The sequence below is a fragment of the Protopterus annectens genome, chromosome 6.part0, assembly GCF_019279795.1.
Source record: "Protopterus annectens isolate FY-2018-M chromosome 6.part0, PAN1.0, whole genome shotgun sequence".
Taxonomy (NCBI): domain Eukaryota; kingdom Metazoa; phylum Chordata; order Ceratodontiformes; family Protopteridae; genus Protopterus; species Protopterus annectens.
The window spans coordinates 1,845,020,005-1,845,040,016 of NC_056737.1; the positions used below are offsets into that span (position 1 = coordinate 1,845,020,005).

Genomic DNA, 20,012 nt, shown 5'->3' on the forward strand with positions numbered 1-20,012 from the left:
ACAGAGAATAGGCAAGAGGGGGCTGGAAGTTACTGGAGAAAACTGACAAAGGAACCAAGGTATTGGGAACAAATAACTAGAAAGGGAAGGTAATAGAGCAGGATAAGAACAAGAAGAAGTTTGGATTACAGGTTAGAGAATCCCTTCCCCAACATGGACTGCTATCATAATACAGTGAAAGGGATAGGGAAGTGCTAAGTAAAAAAAACACAACAACAAAAAAAAAAAACTCTTGTTGAGTCTCCAGTCAAGTCTAGATGAGAAGTTGCTATTAAAAGGTATACTTAGCAGGGTATATAAAATACTGCACGATAACTTAAGAATCAGGTGGAGAAGTTAGAAAATATTTAGAAGAGAGACTAGAAAGGCAGTTTACAAAAGAAGAATGGGAGGACATTGGCACCCAAGAATCCAACAAAGTCCAGAAGGTTTAGGATTCTTGCTTGGAACTGTTTGCATAGGTATTTTTTTTTTTATCCCAAACAGACCTCAGAGAATTTTTACTCAATTTGACAGCAAATCCTGGTGGCATGAGGGAAAAGAGAGGGGTAACTGAGAACATTTTTGGGAGTACAATGACTTGGCAATTTTTTAAATTTTCCTTCAGAATACTCTGTCAAGAGATGTTGGGGGAGAAAATGGCTGTAATTAAGGAAATTATTCTTTTTAGCTGACACAGAATATGGCTTGCCTATATATATATATATATATATATATATATATATATATATATATATATATATATATATATATATATATATATCTACACACACACACACACACACACACACACACACACACACACACACACACACACACACACACACACATACTGTATACTAAGGCCTTATTAATTTTAATGCTATTGGCTGACAAAAAAGCAACTATGAAAAAATGGTGGGATCTTTAGAAAAGGCGACAAGCAAATTACGTGAAGTAAGTGGAATTTGTGCTAAGAATACATACAGAATAATGTTCAAGAGGGCAAGTGAGGTTTAAGGGAATTCAGGAATTAAGCAACTTATGTAATGCTGGAGTGAGTAACTGTTTAAAAAAAAAGAAACATATATGTAATGTATAATGTGTGAATATGACATGTTAATATGGTTTGTTTTCTTTTCTATTAATGTATGTCTTAAGTGATAGTTATGTGAACAATGTCTGTTTTGTATCTTTTTTATTATGTGCTCCTGGGCTGTCTGGAAAAAGCAAGTCTGGATCTGTACTCAATCCTAAGTTAACAAATTAAAATAAAGTAAAAACAATAATTAACTCTGAAATGCAAATTTTGCAGATTGTCTACCTAGGCAGATACTGAAATAGTAACAGGTTTTGTAATAAAAGAGCAAACACTACCCTAATTACCGTCCATGTGACTAGTGTCAGAACTATGACCAAATTTAAAGTACAAAGTGGCAGCAGCTTATGATGCTTTTATATTTGAAAGAAATGTTAAAAAGTTGGAATTAACTTTTAGGAGATTTCTATTTAATTTGAGAATAACAAGGTCAACTACCATTGTTCAGGATTAGTGCACCGGTAATTTATACTTATTGCTTTGACCTCCTATAGTATGCCGCACTGTCATTTACACTAGCTCACAGCACAATAATTCATGGAAAAGCCAAGTCAAGAGTTTCAAAGCTAAATCAATTCTGCATAAACAGAGCAAAAACCTTCCACTCAGTAGAACACGGACAGTATTCATAAGTGAGCACTGCATGCGTGCCTAGTGCTAAAATTCAGGAGTTCATGTTGTGCAGCAGCTCATGTCTAAGAAGGCATTGTGATGCACTCATTGTCTCTGAAGCTCCACACCCTTCACATAGCCACTAATAAGCACTTTAGTGTGCACTATTTGACTATGAATCCCAGTTCATCAATGTCAAAAATTTACTTTTATAAAAATGTATACTAACTAAAAAAGTCTGAAAAAAAATGTTTTCTAGATTATGAGGCCACTCGACACCATAAAACTCCACTGCCAATCATGAGTGGACAGGTGATCCCGCTGTGGAGACCCTAACCGGGAAAATCTGAAAGAAGAATTATAAAGTGAGTTATAACAACTGTGATCTTACCAGTTTTGGAGCTGATCAAGACCAGAATGAAGAGGGCCTCCAATACAGGCTATCTGCTGCCGTCGTTTCCACTCCTTTAGCTCCTCGTTTAGCAGGCTGTTCATCAGGTTGTCTATTTCATTAATCATTTCTGTTATTTTGTTGAGTACTTCCTGCAATAAATGTCAGTCATCAGTTACACAGAAGTAAATGAGTTTGCGACACTGATAATATTAAAATAGAGCATATAAATGGATAGTAACAGAAGATAAATACTGCTTGTGCCACAAGGTCTGCCTGTTTCACTAATTGTTGGATAAGTTGCAGGTCCCACTAAGCCAAACTATTCTAATTTTGAACAATATTTTCTTAAAATTCTGCCTGTTTCTGGTTCTGACCATACACACTCTTCGAGAAGGTTGTTATAACTTTCTCTGGCAGTTTAGTTCAAAGGATTAAGGCTATCAGCAGTTAAAGAGCTTCCTCCTATAGTCCTAGGTTTTGATTCCCTCAGTTTCATTCCTAATATGGACCCTTGTACAAAGTGACCTTACCCGATTAACAAATAAATAAATAAAAACATCCATTACACCCTGTAAGAAATAATTACTCATACATACCCCAACTACTAAGCCATACACCCTGATTGTCTTCTGTTGTTTTAGTTTTAACAGTTTATTTAGCACACTTTAACAGGCAGCATTTATTCACATACATTAATGACAAAAATGTCAAGAACATTTTCCACTGCTATCATCATGTTTTCAAATGTTTCAATACTCATTAACTCCCTCACATCACACACAGTCTTGACCTGTATTTTTTATGTATTGATCCCAAACATGCAATTTATTTTTATGCACTTTACTTCTTCCCACCTTTAAAGATCCCACCTCTGTTTCTTAAATTTATTTTACAGTGTTTACTGCATCCTCTGAAGTTGGTTCATTCATTCTCATTACTGTTTTTTTGACTGCCATCAGCATTAAACTTAGAAAGATCTTAGGATCATAGGAGGTTATTAGGCTAATGGCCCTGGGACCCTTATAAGCCTAGGCAAGAGTTTATCCCCCAAAAAGACAAACCTCAGTCAGCACCTGTCACCCCTGTCAATGAGGGAAAAGGTGGAATCCCTGGGACAAATTTGTGGTTTCCCATCCACTGATCAAGGCTGTGCTTGAAGAAGGTCATTGAGGTACTCTGCTTGACATGTGTGGGAAGTCTATTCCAAAAATGGGGCAGCCTCTGGGACAGAAACCTGACTCTCCAGCAGGTTTTGTTGATGTCGCATATTAGATTTAGGCCTACTGAGCGGGTAATCCATGAGGAGGTAGACTTACGGATATGGAGCATCTCTAGTAGGGCAGGGTCCGATACTGCCTTGTAGGTGAGACACAGATCACCTCTGAACAATCTGTATGATACTAAGTAGAGTGATAGTGATTTGAGCCTGTCCACACAGGACAGGTGTTTGAGGCCATGAACTTTCTTTGTATGGTATTTCTGTGGCCTTTCCAGTTGGTGCAGGTGTTTGGAGAGATACATACCAAACAGGGCATTATACTCAAATACATGTCTAATGAGGGAGGAGTACAGAGAGATAATAACCTCCTTTTTTCTGGATGCAATCCCTTTACCTATGAGATGAACCAAGTAAAAGGCTTTTCTGTCCACTGTCGCCACATGATGGTCGAATGTGAGACTGTTGTCACCCTGACTACCCAGGTCTCTCACCACAGGTTGTGTGCTTAGGGGGTTGCCGTTGATGTGGTAATCAGTAGGGGCCATGTCTTTGCCAAATGGTATAATAATACATTTTTTTGTGTTTACCTTAAGGCCATGACTTTGGCACCAGTTATTTGCAGCTGTGACCCTCTTGCATGTTAACATCATTTGGGGAGTCAGTGACATCACCCAACTTACAGTCATCCGCAAACTTGGTCAGCCACAGGCCCTTTGTCTTTGCCTGGACCTCTGAGAAGTAGATACCAAACTGTAGGGGTCCCAGGACAAATCCCTGGGGAAAACCACTAGTGACAGGTCTGCTGTGGGAGGTGGTGCTGCCTAATTTGACCTTGTGGGTCCTATCTGTGAGCCAGATGGCCAACCATCTGATGGGATACGGATTAACACCAAGTTGTGTTTGTTTTTCAATGATGTCCAAGTGGGGGATTGTGTCAAAGGCCTTGGCCAGGTCAAGATAAGCTGTATGTACTGACTTTCCTTCATCCAGGGCCTTGGTGACAGTTTCAAAGAAGTCAGCTAGTTTCAAAAGGCAAGATATGCCCCGACGAATCCGAATTGGGTGGGGTCAAGTGCTTGGAGATTGCCTATGTCCTTTTTTATGAGATCCATAATAATATGCGCCATGGTTTTACAGATCAGACTTATCAAGGTAATGGGGTGATGGTTTTCCAGGTCAGTAGTGGCACCATCTTTGTGCAAGGGGATGACAATGGCAGTTCTCCACTCCGTTGGAATAAAGCCTGTAATTAGGCTGTGGTTGAATAGGGTGGTTGGGTCTATATCAGAACATCGAAGTATTAAAACTTCGAATGTTCTGATATCGAACACTATTCAGCGAACGCTAAGAATAGCAAAGCTGCAGAACAGTGAATTCTTCATCCTCGGGAAAGAATTCAGTTGGCCGTTTCTGTGGCTTCGCTATTCTTAGCGCTGTGGAGGAAAGTTATGGGTTGGGTTCAGGTAAGTGTACGATTGCACGTTAGGGGCGGGTTAAGTGAGTTAGGGTTAGGGCGCGGGTTAGGCGTGTGTGCGATAATGACCGACTTTAGGGTTAGGGGCAGTTTAAGTGAGTTAGGGTTAGGGCGCGGGTTAGGTGAGTGTGCGATACTGACGGACCTTAGGGTTAGGGTTTGAGTTAAGGTAAGTGGGTAGATAGTTGTGTATGTTTAGTTTAGTGTAGCGTTAGATGTAGAAATTTAAGTGTATGTGTGTGGCTGCTGTTTGTTGATGTGCTTGTGTCATGTGTGTGTGTTTCGGAGCAGCAAATTTTTTCCATGGGAAAAAATTTGCTGTTCTGAATGTTCGATATTTTCATGTTTAGATGTTTTGGGGCCGATGAAATAGCGTTCGCTATTTTCATCTTTCAATAATGTGATATAAACGTGGGTGGTCAATGGCGAAGCTAGTTCTTGCTGGAGATGGTGCAAAATACAGCCGGAGATACTATCAGGTCCCATGAAAGCTGTGTTGTTTGCCTTGGATAGGGCCTTTAACACTTGATCTATGGAGATGTGAGATGTGGGACAAGGATCGGGGATGTCGACTGGGCCTTTGGGGGGCAATAAGGGGGTGAAGTTTGAGCTGAACCTATCAGCTAGCAAGTTAACTAAGTCAGCAGGATCAGTGTAAGTGATACCATTAAGTACTAATTCGGAACAAACTTTGGGTTTACTATAGAGGTTCCTAACATAACTGAAGAAGAACTTGTGGTTTTCCCTTTGTTTTAGAGGCTAGTTTCAACTAATAATTGGCTTTGGAGGTTTTCACTAGTGATCTAATTTGTTTGTTGCAGTGGAGGAGGGAGTTTTTCCGATTTGGAATTTGTTCCTTTTTACCCTTGGACTACAGTTTTCTTCCTTTTGTTGTAAAGCCTGTTTATAGAGGTTCTCCACCAGACAGGTTTGTGTTAACTTGAGGAGCAGGTTTTAGTTCTGTTGGGTATGGCTGAGTCCATGCAGTTGTACAGGTGCTTGCATACTGCACTGGCATACCGTTCAGTATAGTTGTCTGCATCCTCTGAGGTGGGCGGTGGTGTGAAGCTAGTGATACCCTCCCTTAGGAAGTTATAGTCAGCTTTTGAGAAGTTTTTTAGCCTGGTTACAGCCGGGGAGTGTTTGGGTGGGATAGAAACTTCGAATGAGACAGACTGATGATCTGATCTCACCAGGGAAGAACATACTATGGGAGTGGTGCAGCGGTCGCCAAGTCCAGTACGTTATCTCCCCTTGAGGGGGATGAGACCAGTTGATCTAGTGCATTACAACGGATGAAGTCAAGAAATCTTTGGGTGAGTGCATTAATGCAGGAATAGTTCACCCAGTCTATGGTGGGGATATTTGAAGTCACCAAGGATCAGGGTGTTAGGGGGTACCTTGATAAAGTCAAGTAGGTCCAGGTAGGAAGAGTGGGTGTCCTGAGTCATGGAGGTGGGTCTATAGCTGGCTATAACTTGGATGGGTGTCTTGTCAGTTGCACCTGGAGTAATTCCAGTGTGTCATGCTGGTAAACCAGTCTGGAGGCGTGCCTGTCCTTAATGAAGACAGAGACTCCACCACCCTTAGTCTTTCCGACCTCATTTTGGGGTCGGAAAGTGTGGAATGAGGTATAGCCTGGTAAGGCAGGGGTGCTCTCCGCAGTATTAGTATAGTATTTAGTATTTTTTGGCACTTCTTACCCTAATTACCAACTCAAAAATATAATAACCTTAAGTTACTACAATTTGTTCCTCCAACATCTGCATAAAAGCATTCTGAAAGACATCTCAAAAATCAACTCAGTGCTCTCAATTCCCAAACAGGTGTTCACTGTTTCCTTGCTCTTTTACTTCACATCTCTAACTCCTACCTCCCATTTGGGAGATCAGCTTTTGAAGTCTATCTCATGCACAAAAATACCTGTGTAAACATTTCCATGAAAATATCCCAAATCATAAGACATTTATTACATATCCCGCACAAAAGATCTATGACCAATAAATCTAAGCACAGAAAACAATCCAAATACAAAAGAGCATGCTGAAATTGTAGAAACACTATTTAATAAAACAGAACAGAGCTTTCATGAAAAACAAATCCCTTCATTAGTATATAAAACATCATATCAAAACTTTCTTTTAAATAATGAAACAGATAAAAATCACATGGTGTAAACCCCCCAATAAACATGCAGACATAATTAAAAGAAATCAACATATCAAATACAGTTGATACATTATTAGTGTCCACACAATAATGGCTTACCTAAGAGCCATTTGTTTTTACCTTAAAACTGGTTTTATTGTAACCATTGTGTTTAAATCAGGAAAAGAATCAGCATTCAAATGTAAAATCCATTCATATTCCATTAATTCCAACTTATTATGATCACCTCCTCTTATATTTTTTACCAAAGTTTGCATCACTCGAAACCTGTATGTATGGTCTGAACCACTATCTAATACGTATTTAGCAAGAGGGTTGGTTAATACTTTTCTTCTAATATCACAATGATGTTCAATTATATGGTCCTGTAACCTCCTAGTTGACTTTCCTACATAAAACGGGGAACAACAAGTATACCATGTGATTGTATCTGTTTCATTATTTAAAAGAAAGTTTTGATATGTTTTATACACCAATGAAGGGATTTGTTTTTCCCGAAAATTCTGTTCTGTTTTATTAAATAGCATTTCTACAAGTTCAGTGTGCTCTATTGTAGTTGAAGTTTATTACGTAAGCAGGCTCTCTATCCCATTGTTCCTTTTTAATTTGTCTATTCAGTTCTCTCAGTTCTTTCTAAACATCTATGACTCTTACAGATATCATACAAAATCCTACATGGTCTGCTAATTAGCCATTCCTTAATGATAGCATCTGTTGCTAGCTCCACTAATACCTCCTCCAGGGCTGATCTTTTACTTATTAACCTTTCTCTCCCACGCTTTCGATCTATACTGTGTTATCAATTCATGATATGGCAAGTAATATCTAACCTGCAGGTCAAATACTTGCTTAGATTACCCTCACTCTATCAATTTATATTCACAATGTATTTGATCCCAGCATCTTTGTTCATTTGTTAATTTCATCCAGTTCCATATGACATTGCTGACTTTTCGGAAAGTTGAAAGTCATATGGTTGAGACCATATGTCTAACTTTCCGAAAAGTAACAAAAAAAGGGCAACATTCTATGTTTTTGCAGGGGGGGCAACCCCCCCCAACCCACATCTCTCATCTAGGGGAAAACTGTGTCCTCCACACTCCCAGTAAATTAAATAGACCAACTCTGAAATCGCACTTCACTAAATTCTTTGAGCCCACTGTACCACAATCTCCATATAAGTAGTTAGACTTTTCAGAAAGTCAAACATATTGTCTCAACCATATGATTTTCAAATTTCCCAAAAAGTAAACGATGTGATATAGACTCACACGTGCACACACACACACACACACACACACACACACACACACACACACACACACACACACACACACACACACACACACACACACACACACACACACACACACACACACACACACACACTGTAGGAAGAATCAGCTTATTCCATTTAATGCCTATTTCCCCTACCAAGTAAACTCTTTCAGTTACTTATTAGCTGCCATTAAAACTTATTAACATTGCTGATAAAAATAATCATGGCCAACATATATAACCAAAGGAACTACAAACATTTTCACTTCCCATATCTTAACATCCATATCCATGATCATAAACCTCCAGTATGACAGAGTCTTTTTTAACCCAGATACCCATGTATTTCATTTTGTCTATATATATATATATATATATATGTAGATATATATATATATATATATATATATATATATATATATATATATATATATATATATATATATATATTCTGTGGAACTAACTCATGTATAGCACTCCTTTTTATCTTCATTTACTTTCTATCCAGAAAATGTCTTAACTTGTTTTAAACTATTCCTCAGAACCTGGATGTCCTCTTCTGGGTCTGTCAAATACAATATAATATCATCTGTGGACAAGGCTGTATGCCTGGATTTGTGGGTCCCTTATTTTTTTTTTTTGGCAAAAGTTACAAATATAAGATCAGTTCATTCAGAGGGAATATCCCTGCCTGGTTCCTCTGCTGAAACTCAGTTTGCTTGATAGTATACCTCACGCATTTATTCTCTCTCTATGATCCTTCATAGATTTTCTTTATTAACTCCTTAACTCTACTATTTTTATAGGAAATGCAAATCTTGCCAATCTGAGAGACCCTATTGAATACTTTCTTTGCATCCAAGCTCATTATCAATAATGGATTTTTTATATTCTGATTCCCTCTGAATTATCATCATTCTCTTAATATTATCAGATATCTGTCACCCTTCCACAAAACTGCGTTGATCCATGACTACTGATTTTGATAACATTTTTTACTGTTTTCTTACTAAAGTAGACATATTTTACAATCACTTAAAACAGGAACCGGTCATATAACATTGGGTCTGAGGCATCTATATACTCTTTCAGCAATAATGCTATCACTGCCTTCCTCCAGGATGCTGACATATCTCAGCTCAAAAGAATCATGTCTTTAGTTACAACAATTTGTTTCCTCAACATTTCTGATGAAGTATTCATAGAGAATTTTTAAAAACTGCCATCTTGATACAGTCCGATAAAATGAGTTCCCAAATACCTTGCTCATTTTCATCACACTTCCAGCATTTGCTATCTACCTGAGGAAACACTGTCTAAAGTGTGTTTGGGATATAAAAATACATATGCAAAGACCTCTAAACAAAATCCTAAACCTTCTGGACTTTGTTGCATACTAGAGAGCTGTACAGATGTTCTTCCACTGTTCCTTCATATATTGCCTTTCCATTTTCTCGTTCCTATCTTTTCTAAACACTACTGATTGACTGCTATAGTTTTTATGCAATACTCTATATGATCTACTAATTTGCCTTTTTTTATAACAGCAACTTTTGTTCAAAAAAAAATACCAGAGCTAGTATTTCCTTTAGAAATCTCTACCCCCTTATCTTTGCCAATACTCTGCTATAAATCCCTACTAGGAAAGGTAATTTATAACCCTGCAGTCCAACCATCTGCTTGACCTCATCTTACTCAGCTACCTTTCCTTATCTAGTTATTTGCTTCCAAAACCTTGGTTTCTTTGTTAATTTTCACCAGTAAAGTCCAGCCACCTCTTGCCTACTTTCAGTACCCCTACATGCTTTTTGTTTTTACAGTATTGATAAAAACTCCTTTCTCCATTGCAGAGTTGGCTCAGTTTTTATAACACTTTCTGCTGCTTTATGAATATAATAGTCTGTATGGTTGTTATTCTTTTTAAGGATCTGCACCCACAGTCTTATTCTCTCTCTAACTTAAATTACTCCACTCCCCCCTACCCCCATTTTATCATCAACCCTTTTCATTTTGACTTAACATTCTGCTTATTTTATGCATCTGAGCCTTAACTGAGTAACTCTAAACTATCAAACTAATCCTACACCATCTTGATCAATTGGGAAAATCAACTTACCCATTTAACTCTTACACTCTTATCTTTAGCTGCCATAATAGAATCCTTACCATACACATAAATACTTCAGCTTATCATGTTCCCACAAATACGTATTACTGAAGCAATTCATAAGTAGGTTTACAACTACAGCCTTTGTTTTATTTTCATTTACTGTATCCCTTGAAAATATCTAAACTGTCAAAGTATTCCACAACACCGACATATTTTTTTCTGGATTTATCAAGTACTAATGTTATCTGCAAATAAAATTAACTTTTCATGATTTACCATATCAATCATATCACTGAATTAGTCAGTCCCTTATTTTATTTATTTAATTTATTTAATTTATTTATTTATTTTTGCTAAAGGCTCTACATATAAAATAAATAGCAAAGGGGAAAGAGGACACCCAGACTTGTTCCTCTCTGATCAAAAGCAGTTTGTTGGAGAGGAACCCACCTATTTTAATGCTTGCCTCCAAATCTTCAAATATCCTCTTAATTAACCCTATAAAAACAAGTTATGCCATCACCCAATTCATAAAATTCCAACTGACTCAAATAAGGGGTTCAGAAATTCATCTAGGTAAAGCTATAGCCACTAAAAAAAAGAAGTTATGTCTTACCATAACGTTCCATCTGTGTTGTTCATCTTCTTTCGTTCATCACTGATGGGTTCAGTTCCGAGCCCTTGGAACCAAGTTGGCCTACTACCAAGCTTGTGCCATCCAAAAAAACTCTCGAGCTAAGTCTCTACCCAGAATGCCCTTCTCGCTGTTGCCTCAGATCGAGTTTACTAAGAAAGGAAGTAAAGCCAAAGCCACTTCTACGCAAGTACCCTAGTGCACCACTCAGATCCAAAGCATCCCCAGAAGCCTTTGGAGGGGGAAGGAGGGTAGGAAGTGATGAATGAAAGAAGATGAACAAGACAGATGGAACATTATAGTAAGACATAACTTCTTTATCTGATGATGTTAATCTTCTTTCCATTCATCACTGATGGGACAGAATCCCATGCTACCTTGAGGTGCATGGGCAGCCCTCATAGAAGAATATTCCTGAGTACCATTGAGCTGAAGGCAGCTCTCCTCCTGGAGACCAGGTCCAGTTTGTAATGACTGATAAAGGTATGAGGCTTAGCCCAAGTAGCTGCTGCGCAGATGTCATTCATGGATGCCCTGGAGTGGAATGCTATAGAAGTTGCCATAGATCTAGTGGAATGGGCTTTACCTTTTGGCATGGATTCATTATGGAGGGAATAAGTGACACGTATGCAGTCCCTTAGCCATTTTGATAATGTAACCATGGAAACAACCTCTCCCATTTTTGGTCCCGAGAAAGAGATGAAAAGCTGTTCAGATTTATGGATAGGTTTAGTTTTGTCTAGGTAAAACCTTAATTGTCTATGTACGTCTAAGCTGTAAAGGCAATACTCTTCTCTATTGGCAAAATTCAGAAAGAACACAGGTAGATCAATGGATTGGTTAAGAGAATTCAGAAACCACTTTGGGAAGAAAGGATGGGTTCGTTCAAAGTGACACTCTGTCTTTGTGAAAGACCAGGTAGGACTTCTTGATACACAATGCCTGCGGCTCCAAGACTCTCCTGGCAGAGGTAATGGCTACAAGGAACAAAGGTTTGCAAGACAAACACTTTAGGTCACACTTATCCGCAGGCTCAAAGGGCTTTTCAGTCAAAGACTGGAGGAGTAAAGTGAGGTTCCATGGTACTACGGGATGTCTAAGAGGAGGCCTGAGATGAGAGGTCCCTTTGAGGAAAGCCTTGCAAAGGTGTAATGAAATAAGAGGGGTACCATCTATACCATTGTGGCAGTTGGAAATTGCCACTAGATGTACACAAACTGTAGAGGCAGAAGCTCCGTTATCAAAAAACTTAGCTAAACATTGAAGTACTGCAGTAACTGGAGCCGAATATGGGTCTAATATGTTATCCTTTGACCAAATGGAAAACCTCTTCCATTTATCCTGATATAGTCTTCTGGTGGATGGTTTGTGTGAGGCCAGAATGATGTCTCAAATAGATGAGGAGAGGTTAGCCTGTCTGGTGACTACTGGAAGTGGAAAAACCAAGCTCTCAGCTTGAGAGTGGACAGGTTCGGGTGACTAAGCCCTTGGGGTGAGTGATCAGATCTGGTAGAGGGTCCAGAATCCATGGTGGGAATACTAGGTGAGGCTGAAGAAAGGGGGACCAAGCTTGTCGAGGCCAGACTGGGGCAATGAGGATCACTTTGCATCTCAACCGAAGAGCTTTCTTTAGAAATTGTGGGATCAGAGGAATGGGAGGATAGGCGTGAGAGAAGTCCCATGGGTCAATTGTGGATCAGAGCATCCCTCAGTGAATCTCCCTGTGGAAGAAGTACAGCAAAGTAGCTGCTGCACTTGGTGTCTGATAGGGAGACAAAAGAAGATTACAGACGCTACCTCAGGGGTTGAGGGACCACTCGTGGGGCATGAGGATGCATCTGCTCAGTTTGTCTGCAATCACGTTGGAGCTCCCCAGGATATGCATTGCTATCAGAAAGCAGTTGGAAGCTATCGCTCACTGCCAGATTCTCATGGCCTCTCGACAAAGGGGGTAGGACTTGGTTCCTCCTTGTGTGTTGATGTACCAGACTACTGACATATTGTCTGACTGGACTGCAATTGTCCCGGAGGGGAGAGCCGCATGGAATGCCTGCAAAGCTAACAGCACAACCCTCAGTTCTAGGAAACTGATGTGCAGGTAGGCCTCCGAGGTGGACCATGTGCCTTGGACAGTCTTTCCCTGAAAATGGCCCCCCACCGATCCGGGAAGCATCCGTGGTCACAATGGCTGTGGGCTGGGAGGGTTGAAAAGGTCGGCTCCAAAGATCTTCGTCTGGTCTCATCCACCAAAGCAGGTCCTGCTTGCAAGAGTTGGTTATTCGAATCTTGTAATTCAGGGGATGACAGTTTGGGAACCATTGACACAGAAGGAGCCATTGCAGGATTTGCATATGTAGCTTTTCTAGAGGCACTATTGGAATTGATGCAGCCACAGAACCCAGAGTTTGGAGAACTTGTCTTGCAGGGACTAATGTTTGACAAAGAAGTACTCACATTTGAAGCCTCAATCAGTGGAGTCTGTGAAGAGGGAGTGACACCAGACAGGACTGAGTATTGAACACTGCTCCAATGAACTCTATTTACTGTGCAGGGATAAGATTTGATGTTTTCCCAATGTATCGTTATTCCCAACAATTTTGCCATAGAGAGAGAGTATGTTGTAGGGCAGTTACCAAAAGATGCTTGGTGGGGGCGGTAAGGAGCCAGTCATCTAGATACAGAAACACTTGGAATCCTTTTTAGTCTCAAGTGACCTGTTACCACTACTATGCATTTCGTGAACACTCTGGGTGCTGTAGAAACACCGAATGGCAGGGCATGGAATTGTTAATGACTGGCTCCTAGCCGGAAGCAAAGCAGACTCCTGGAGCATTTGTCCATCTTGATGTGGTAATAAGCATCCCGGAAATCTGTAGAGCACAAACAATCACCTTCTCGTAAAATGGGAAGGATGGACTGAACTGTGACCATCCGGAATTTGGTTTGGGTGACAGACTTATTTAAACTGCTGAGATCCAAAATGGGTCTCCAGTCCCCCTGTCTTTTTTGGCACCAAAAAGAATCCGAGTAAAATCTGGATCTGCGCTGGTCTGGTGGGACTGGTTGGATGACTCTTTTTTGAGACAGGTTTATAATCTCTGAAGCTGATGCTTCCCTTTGACTGGGTGGCACGTCGGGAAGTTTTCTGGGAAACTTTGGTTGACAAGAAAGGGGAATGGTGTAACCTCTGGTGATAATCTTCTGCACCCAACGATCGGTGGTAATAGAGTGCCAGGCAGCTTGTTGCAGAGAAAAATGACCTCTGACTGCTTCCAGAGGTAAGCAATCGGGCCGCCTCTCAGGAGCGCTGATAAGGCTGTCCAGAGAAAGAGCCCTTGGAGCCTTGGTTGCGAGGACCCCCTCTGCCTCTATAGGGGTGTCTTCCAGAGTTGTTACCCCCTCTGCCTCTGGCAGTATCATCATCACATGTGGCATAGAAGGGACCCTGTGATTTCTTATGCCACATTTTCCCACTCCTCTGATTCCTGGAGAAGGTATGTTGAGGTTTGGAAAATCATAGGCCTACGGCAGACAGTTTTTTTCCATCTTGCTCGCACCTGACTAGCGTGTCCCCCACTTTGTAACCAAAGAGGGATATAGCTTCGATGGGAGCATTCAAAAAAGAAGACTTGAAGGGATCCGCGAGGTCACAGATGCGCATCCAGGCATGATGTCTTGTAACAATGCTGGAACCCGCTGCTCTAGCCGCCCCTTCGGTTGTGAGAGCAACCTCATGGATGAGCTGGATATTGATTCCAGGGTTGCTAGATGCGAAGCCACTTTGTCCCTGACCTCATCAGACAACTGTCCTGTGAGTGTCCCAGAGAGTTTGGAGATTAGGTCCCTCTGGAGCCTCGTAAAGTGTGCCAAATAATTCAGGGACCATATAGCAAAGGTCCCGGATGCAAAAACATGCTTCCCAAGTCTGTCCACTGCCCGAGACTCCCTGTTGGGTGGGTGGACAGCAGGACATTCCTCAGCCAAGTCCTTTTTCATGGCTACCGCCACCACCATAGCATCAACTGGTAACCCTTTGGACCAGTGTGGATGCTCAGCAGAAGGGGACAGAATTTTGTCTGGTCTCTGGGGGATTGCCTCAATGGAATCAGGGTTCTTCCACGCTCACTGCACGAGGAGCTGGATGAGTTCATCGGCAGGCGGGTTGCCCAAGAGGTAGATGGCCAGGCATGAAAAGCTTGCAGGAACATGGACTCATCAGCAGGAGGTGACAGTGGGGACCCTTCATCATCATCATAATCCATGTCTTCCGTTAAGGATTCTACAGGTGAGTCCACATGCTTTCTCTTGCACGTCTTCTTTCGAAGGGGCGCCTCAGTGAGGGTCTCTGAGGAGGACTCAGAAGAGTGGGTACCCGGAACAGGGGTGTCCTGCGGCTTCGATGCCTGGTGTCCCTGGGGGGTGGTCTGTGACAGCTGCAGCTCAGGTGGCGAAAACTGGGATTCCGACATTATAGGAGTGCTACCAGAAGCAAGAGCCCGCTACATCGCGCAGAAGGCAGGCTTACCCGAAGAGGAATAGGTGCCCGGAACCAAGAAAGACAACCTCGGGACCAGGGTCATACCCCACAATGACGGACCCACCCCCATGGGTTCAGCCTCAAGCAAGATCAGTGCGGATGCAGCCATCCGTGCCGAGGAGGGAATCGAGGAGAAAGACGGCACTGCACCCCAGGCCGATGCACCTGTCCCCCAATCCCCAGATTGAAGAAGGACTGGTTCGGCGGGAAGCGAAGACCAATGGGACAAACTCAGAGCCAGAGTTAGGTGCACTGTAGGTGCCAAGGTGGTGAGTTCCAAGAAAGATGTCAGAACAGAAAGCTTCGGAATGGAGATGGTCGAAGGAGGAGTGTAAGATGGAGTCCATGGATAAGGCAACCCAAGTTCAGCAGGTGGATGGTGGGTTTTAGAAAGTGACGGAATCCCCCTGGCTACCAACAGCTGGTCCACAAGACGCACCACGTCATGTTCCGAAAGGCTCCTGGTGGATCTAGTGGATACTCCAGACGGGGAGTCAGGGCATTCAAGAAATGGGCTATACGCTTAGCTCAGAAATGGGTCTACTGAGGGAGAGTATCGGGTCCATGGTGCTATGTCTGCCAGCTCTGAAGTCTCTAGTTTCAAGGCCAGAAGCAAAGGGGTCAAATCTTGTGAGGTTGGTACAACACTCGGTGCCGAAGTAGCACTCTGAGTCATCAAAAGAGTCAATTCCAAAATGGAAATCGAAGTCGAAGTCGTGCCCTGAGCCGAAGTCAAAATAGGCATAGTAAGCTCTATAAGCGGTACCGGAGGCAGGGTCTGCGCCAATACAGGCGTTAGTATTGAAGGTTTTGAGATGTTGGAGCCAAGGAAGGTGGCGCCGAAGAAGCAGATTTATGCTCTGACGATAACTTGGGGTCTTTTTAAATTTCCCAGGTTTGCTCTGCTCACCCGATGGAGAAGAAAGAACAGAATGGGATCTCTTTTTGTCCTTAGAAGTAGGGGATGAGACCTCCATTGCAGAAATGGCCTCTGAGAAGGGAGACTTGAGTAACTCCTTCAGAATTAGTTTATTTTTGTTCTCATTAAGAGTGCGTTGACTGAAACTTTGACAAATATCACATGGAGGGTGCACCGAAAGGTGGGCCACTCCCAAACAGTATATACAGTCATCATGCAAGTCACTGTTAGGTAACTTGCCCTTACAAGAAGTACAATGTTTAAAGCCAGAGGTACCTTTCTTATCTGCCATTTTAATAGAAAGGACACCACAACTAACTGTATAATCCAAAAATAATGAAGTCACTCAGTTCAAGAAACACAAGAAATCACAAGAAAAAATACCAATATTACAACACATTGTATATGTGAAGAAAGAGAAACACCTGAATAGAAATAAAAGGCTAACAGGTTAGGCAAGAGAAAGCAATACCAGCTATGATATTGAAGAAATACCACAAGGGTAAGGGAAAAAGGCTGTACCAACAATGGTACATAAGTTTAACAACTGTAACAATGAGTAGAGTGGAGAATTTATGGTTAGATAGAAGAAGAGACACTAGAAATACTAAAGGTTTAGTAAAATATATAGATCTCCAAAAACTTTTACACAAATATCAAAAAAGATTTTACTTAGCTGAGAGCTCAGCTGAAATGCGGCTTTACGGCTACATGGCAAATGAGATCTGGGGTAACAGGGAGAACAGCATCCTGGGTACAGACTTAGCTCGACAGTTTTTTTGGCTGGCGCGAGCTTGGTAATAGGCCAACTTGATTCCGAGGGCTCGGAACCGAACCCATCAGTGATGAATGGAAAGAAGATTAACAACATCAGATCTGTGTTTTCCAAAAAAGAAATTTAAATTCTACAAAAGAGACAGGCTCAAAAGGAAGCTGCGTGAGAGCTTGCAAAATCAAGGTAATATCCCAAGGAGGAGTTACATCTTTAATAGGAGGTCTCAAAAGAAAGGTGCCCTTTACAAAGGCCTTTGAGACTGTCAGAGATGCTATAGGTGACTGACTTATTTCCATGTGAAAATGGAAATAGCTACTAACTGAACACAGTTTCACAGAATACTCTGAGAATTTCGCAAAAACTTCTGTACTTACGATAACAATAAATTCTTGTTGTCCCTCTCCATCCATCTCAACAGCTGGATTATCTACCTTCATTTTATAAGAAAAAATATAAATGATCTTCACTTGGGCAGCTTGACCCTTTTTCTGCTGCCCCCCCTCTTCTATTCTGGACTTTTCAGTGGGTATTTATGCTTGAGCTCTTCTCTCCCATAACTCCCTGTGCTAGAAGTCTAGCTTTTGCCTTGCACATGGAAGCTTTCTGTAGGATTTTTTTGCCATCACTGGAATTGGTTAATTTGAGGAACTTGAAGTCCAGGTGAGGCTTTCTGGATAGGCTAGATAGTAGATCTAGAAGGGGATCTAGGACACAAGGAGGTAATAGAAGATAAGGCCATAAGGAAGCGAACCAAACTTGTCAAGGGTCAGAATGGGACAATGAGAATTACTTTTGTCTTGCACATGGAAGATTTCTGTAGGAACTTTGGTTTCAGTGCAACTGCTACTAGCTTTCATGCTTCTTTTCACACCTGTTGCACATTCTCATGAAAATAAATGCTTAAAGGGTATCAAAATAGAATTATCCAGGTAGTCAGTTGCAGTTGCTTGATGCTGAGGTGCATCAAACAGCATCCAGTCTGTGAGGAAACTTGTGGTAGCTGCCCTTGATCAATTCCATAAGGAGTGAGAACCAATTTTGCATGGGCAAAAAGGCAGTCATCACAATTATTTTTGGCAAATCTTTCTGAATCTTCAGCAGTACCTGAGAAATCAGTGGAAAGGATGGAAAGGCATGTAGGAATGTCCCCAACCAGAGTAAAGAGAGAGGATCTATTCTCCAAGCTTGCTTGAAATGATTCCTGGAAAAGGATTTGTCTAGTTGTCTGTTTTAAAAGGAGTCAAGCAGATCTACTTGTGGTGTTCTCCACATCTGGATCAATTCCTGAAAATATCTCTGGATTAAGCATTTACTCTTGAAGGTCTGTCCAGGATCTGCTGAGAACTGTCTGTCATTTTGTTTTGCTCTGACAGTATGTAAGAGGCCAGAAGAGTTAGGGAGTGCTGAAGAACAAACTCCCAAGCCATCACTGCCAAGTGACGTAGTTGGTATGACTTGGTACTCCCTTGTTTGTGTAAGTACAACATCACGGTGGTGTTGTTTGCAATCACATGAACAGGTCCAGGTTGTCAAAGATGACATAAAGCTCTTACAGCTTGAATCACAGACAGCATTTCTTTGACAGTTATGTGCTCTGGTCTACCAGAACTGTCCTACAGGCCTTGTACTTTTACTGCCATAGAAACTGCACCCCAAGCGAAATCTGAGGAGTCTGTCAAGACCGGTTGTTTTGGGTAGGAAGAAAGAAAGAAAGAAAGGGAGTCCTGGACTGAAAGTCATTGGATCCCTCAACCACTGTTGTTCTAGCTCAACAAAGCCCAGCACTGGTATTTAAAAATCTAAGGGGGGTGAAGATGCTGGGTCCACTTGTTTTTTAGGAACCACTGAATCTTTCTTAAGTGCAGATTGACAAGTGTCATCATTGGAATCACATAAGGCCTAGAATTCTTAGGAGTTCTTTGGTGGAAACTTGAGCTACACAAAAAAAGTTCAGGAATAATCCCGATAAGTTTCTACTTTGTCTTCAGGTAAAAAGGCTTTTTGCATGAGAGTGTCTATAAGGCATCCTGAAAATATAATCCTTTGTGATGGAGTCAAGAAGAATTTCTTTATGAACTAGACTACTTCTCCTCCTGTTAGGGGATGCTACGGTGGAGCAACAGTCAGCAGAATGACTGGCAGTGGAGTTTTACGGTGTCATGTTGCCAGCCCAGCACCCAAATTTCCACAGAAGACACAGACACACACTCACACCTAGGGCCAATTTAGAGTGTCCAATCCACCTGCAGCATATCTTTAAGATGTGGGAGGAAACTAGAGCACTCGGAGGAAACCCATGTGACCACAGGGAGGAAATGCAGACTGCACAGAAGGCACCCCAGCCAAGAATCGAACCAGAGAACCTCTTGCTGTGAAGCGGCAACACTAACTGCTGCATCACCAAGGCCGCCCTCTGTATAAACTAGATACTTAATGAAAAAGCAGTTGCATATTAAATGCATTTATTTATTTATTTTATTTTACATTTGTTGACCGGGCTAGTCTAACTGGATATATGTCCATTTTCAGTAGAGCTTTAGAGCTAGAAAATTTATAGTAAAGTAGTATGAAAAGGAGGTAATTATACAATAAAGAAAGACAAGTGATGAAAGAGTAATTATGTAAAATATGCAACTAGAGTATTGAAGAAAGAAAAAATAATTCTGTAAAGAGAATTTAGAGAGACAGAGGATAGTATTGCTAGAGAGAGAGACTTTGTTTAGTAGTAAAGAACTTTATTAGTAAAGAAAATGTATTTGTTCTAGAGTAGTGTAAAAGGTGGTATTTGTAGGTTAAGAAAATAAAATAGTATA

General features: G+C 41.2%; 1 protein-coding gene across 3 annotated transcripts in view; it reads right to left on the bottom strand.

The window, feature by feature from the left end:
* Positions 1-20,012, bottom strand: part of STAT4 (signal transducer and activator of transcription 4) — a 3,571,511-nt gene that overhangs the window by 1,575,896 nt on the left and 1,975,603 nt on the right. For all 3 annotated transcript variants that reach the window (XM_044075198.1, XM_044075197.1, XM_044075196.1), the window contains one exon: positions 2,082-2,233. In XM_044075198.1, coding sequence (XP_043931133.1) covers positions 2,082-2,233 — 152 coding nt within the window. The remainder of the gene's footprint in view (positions 1-2,081; positions 2,234-20,012) is intronic.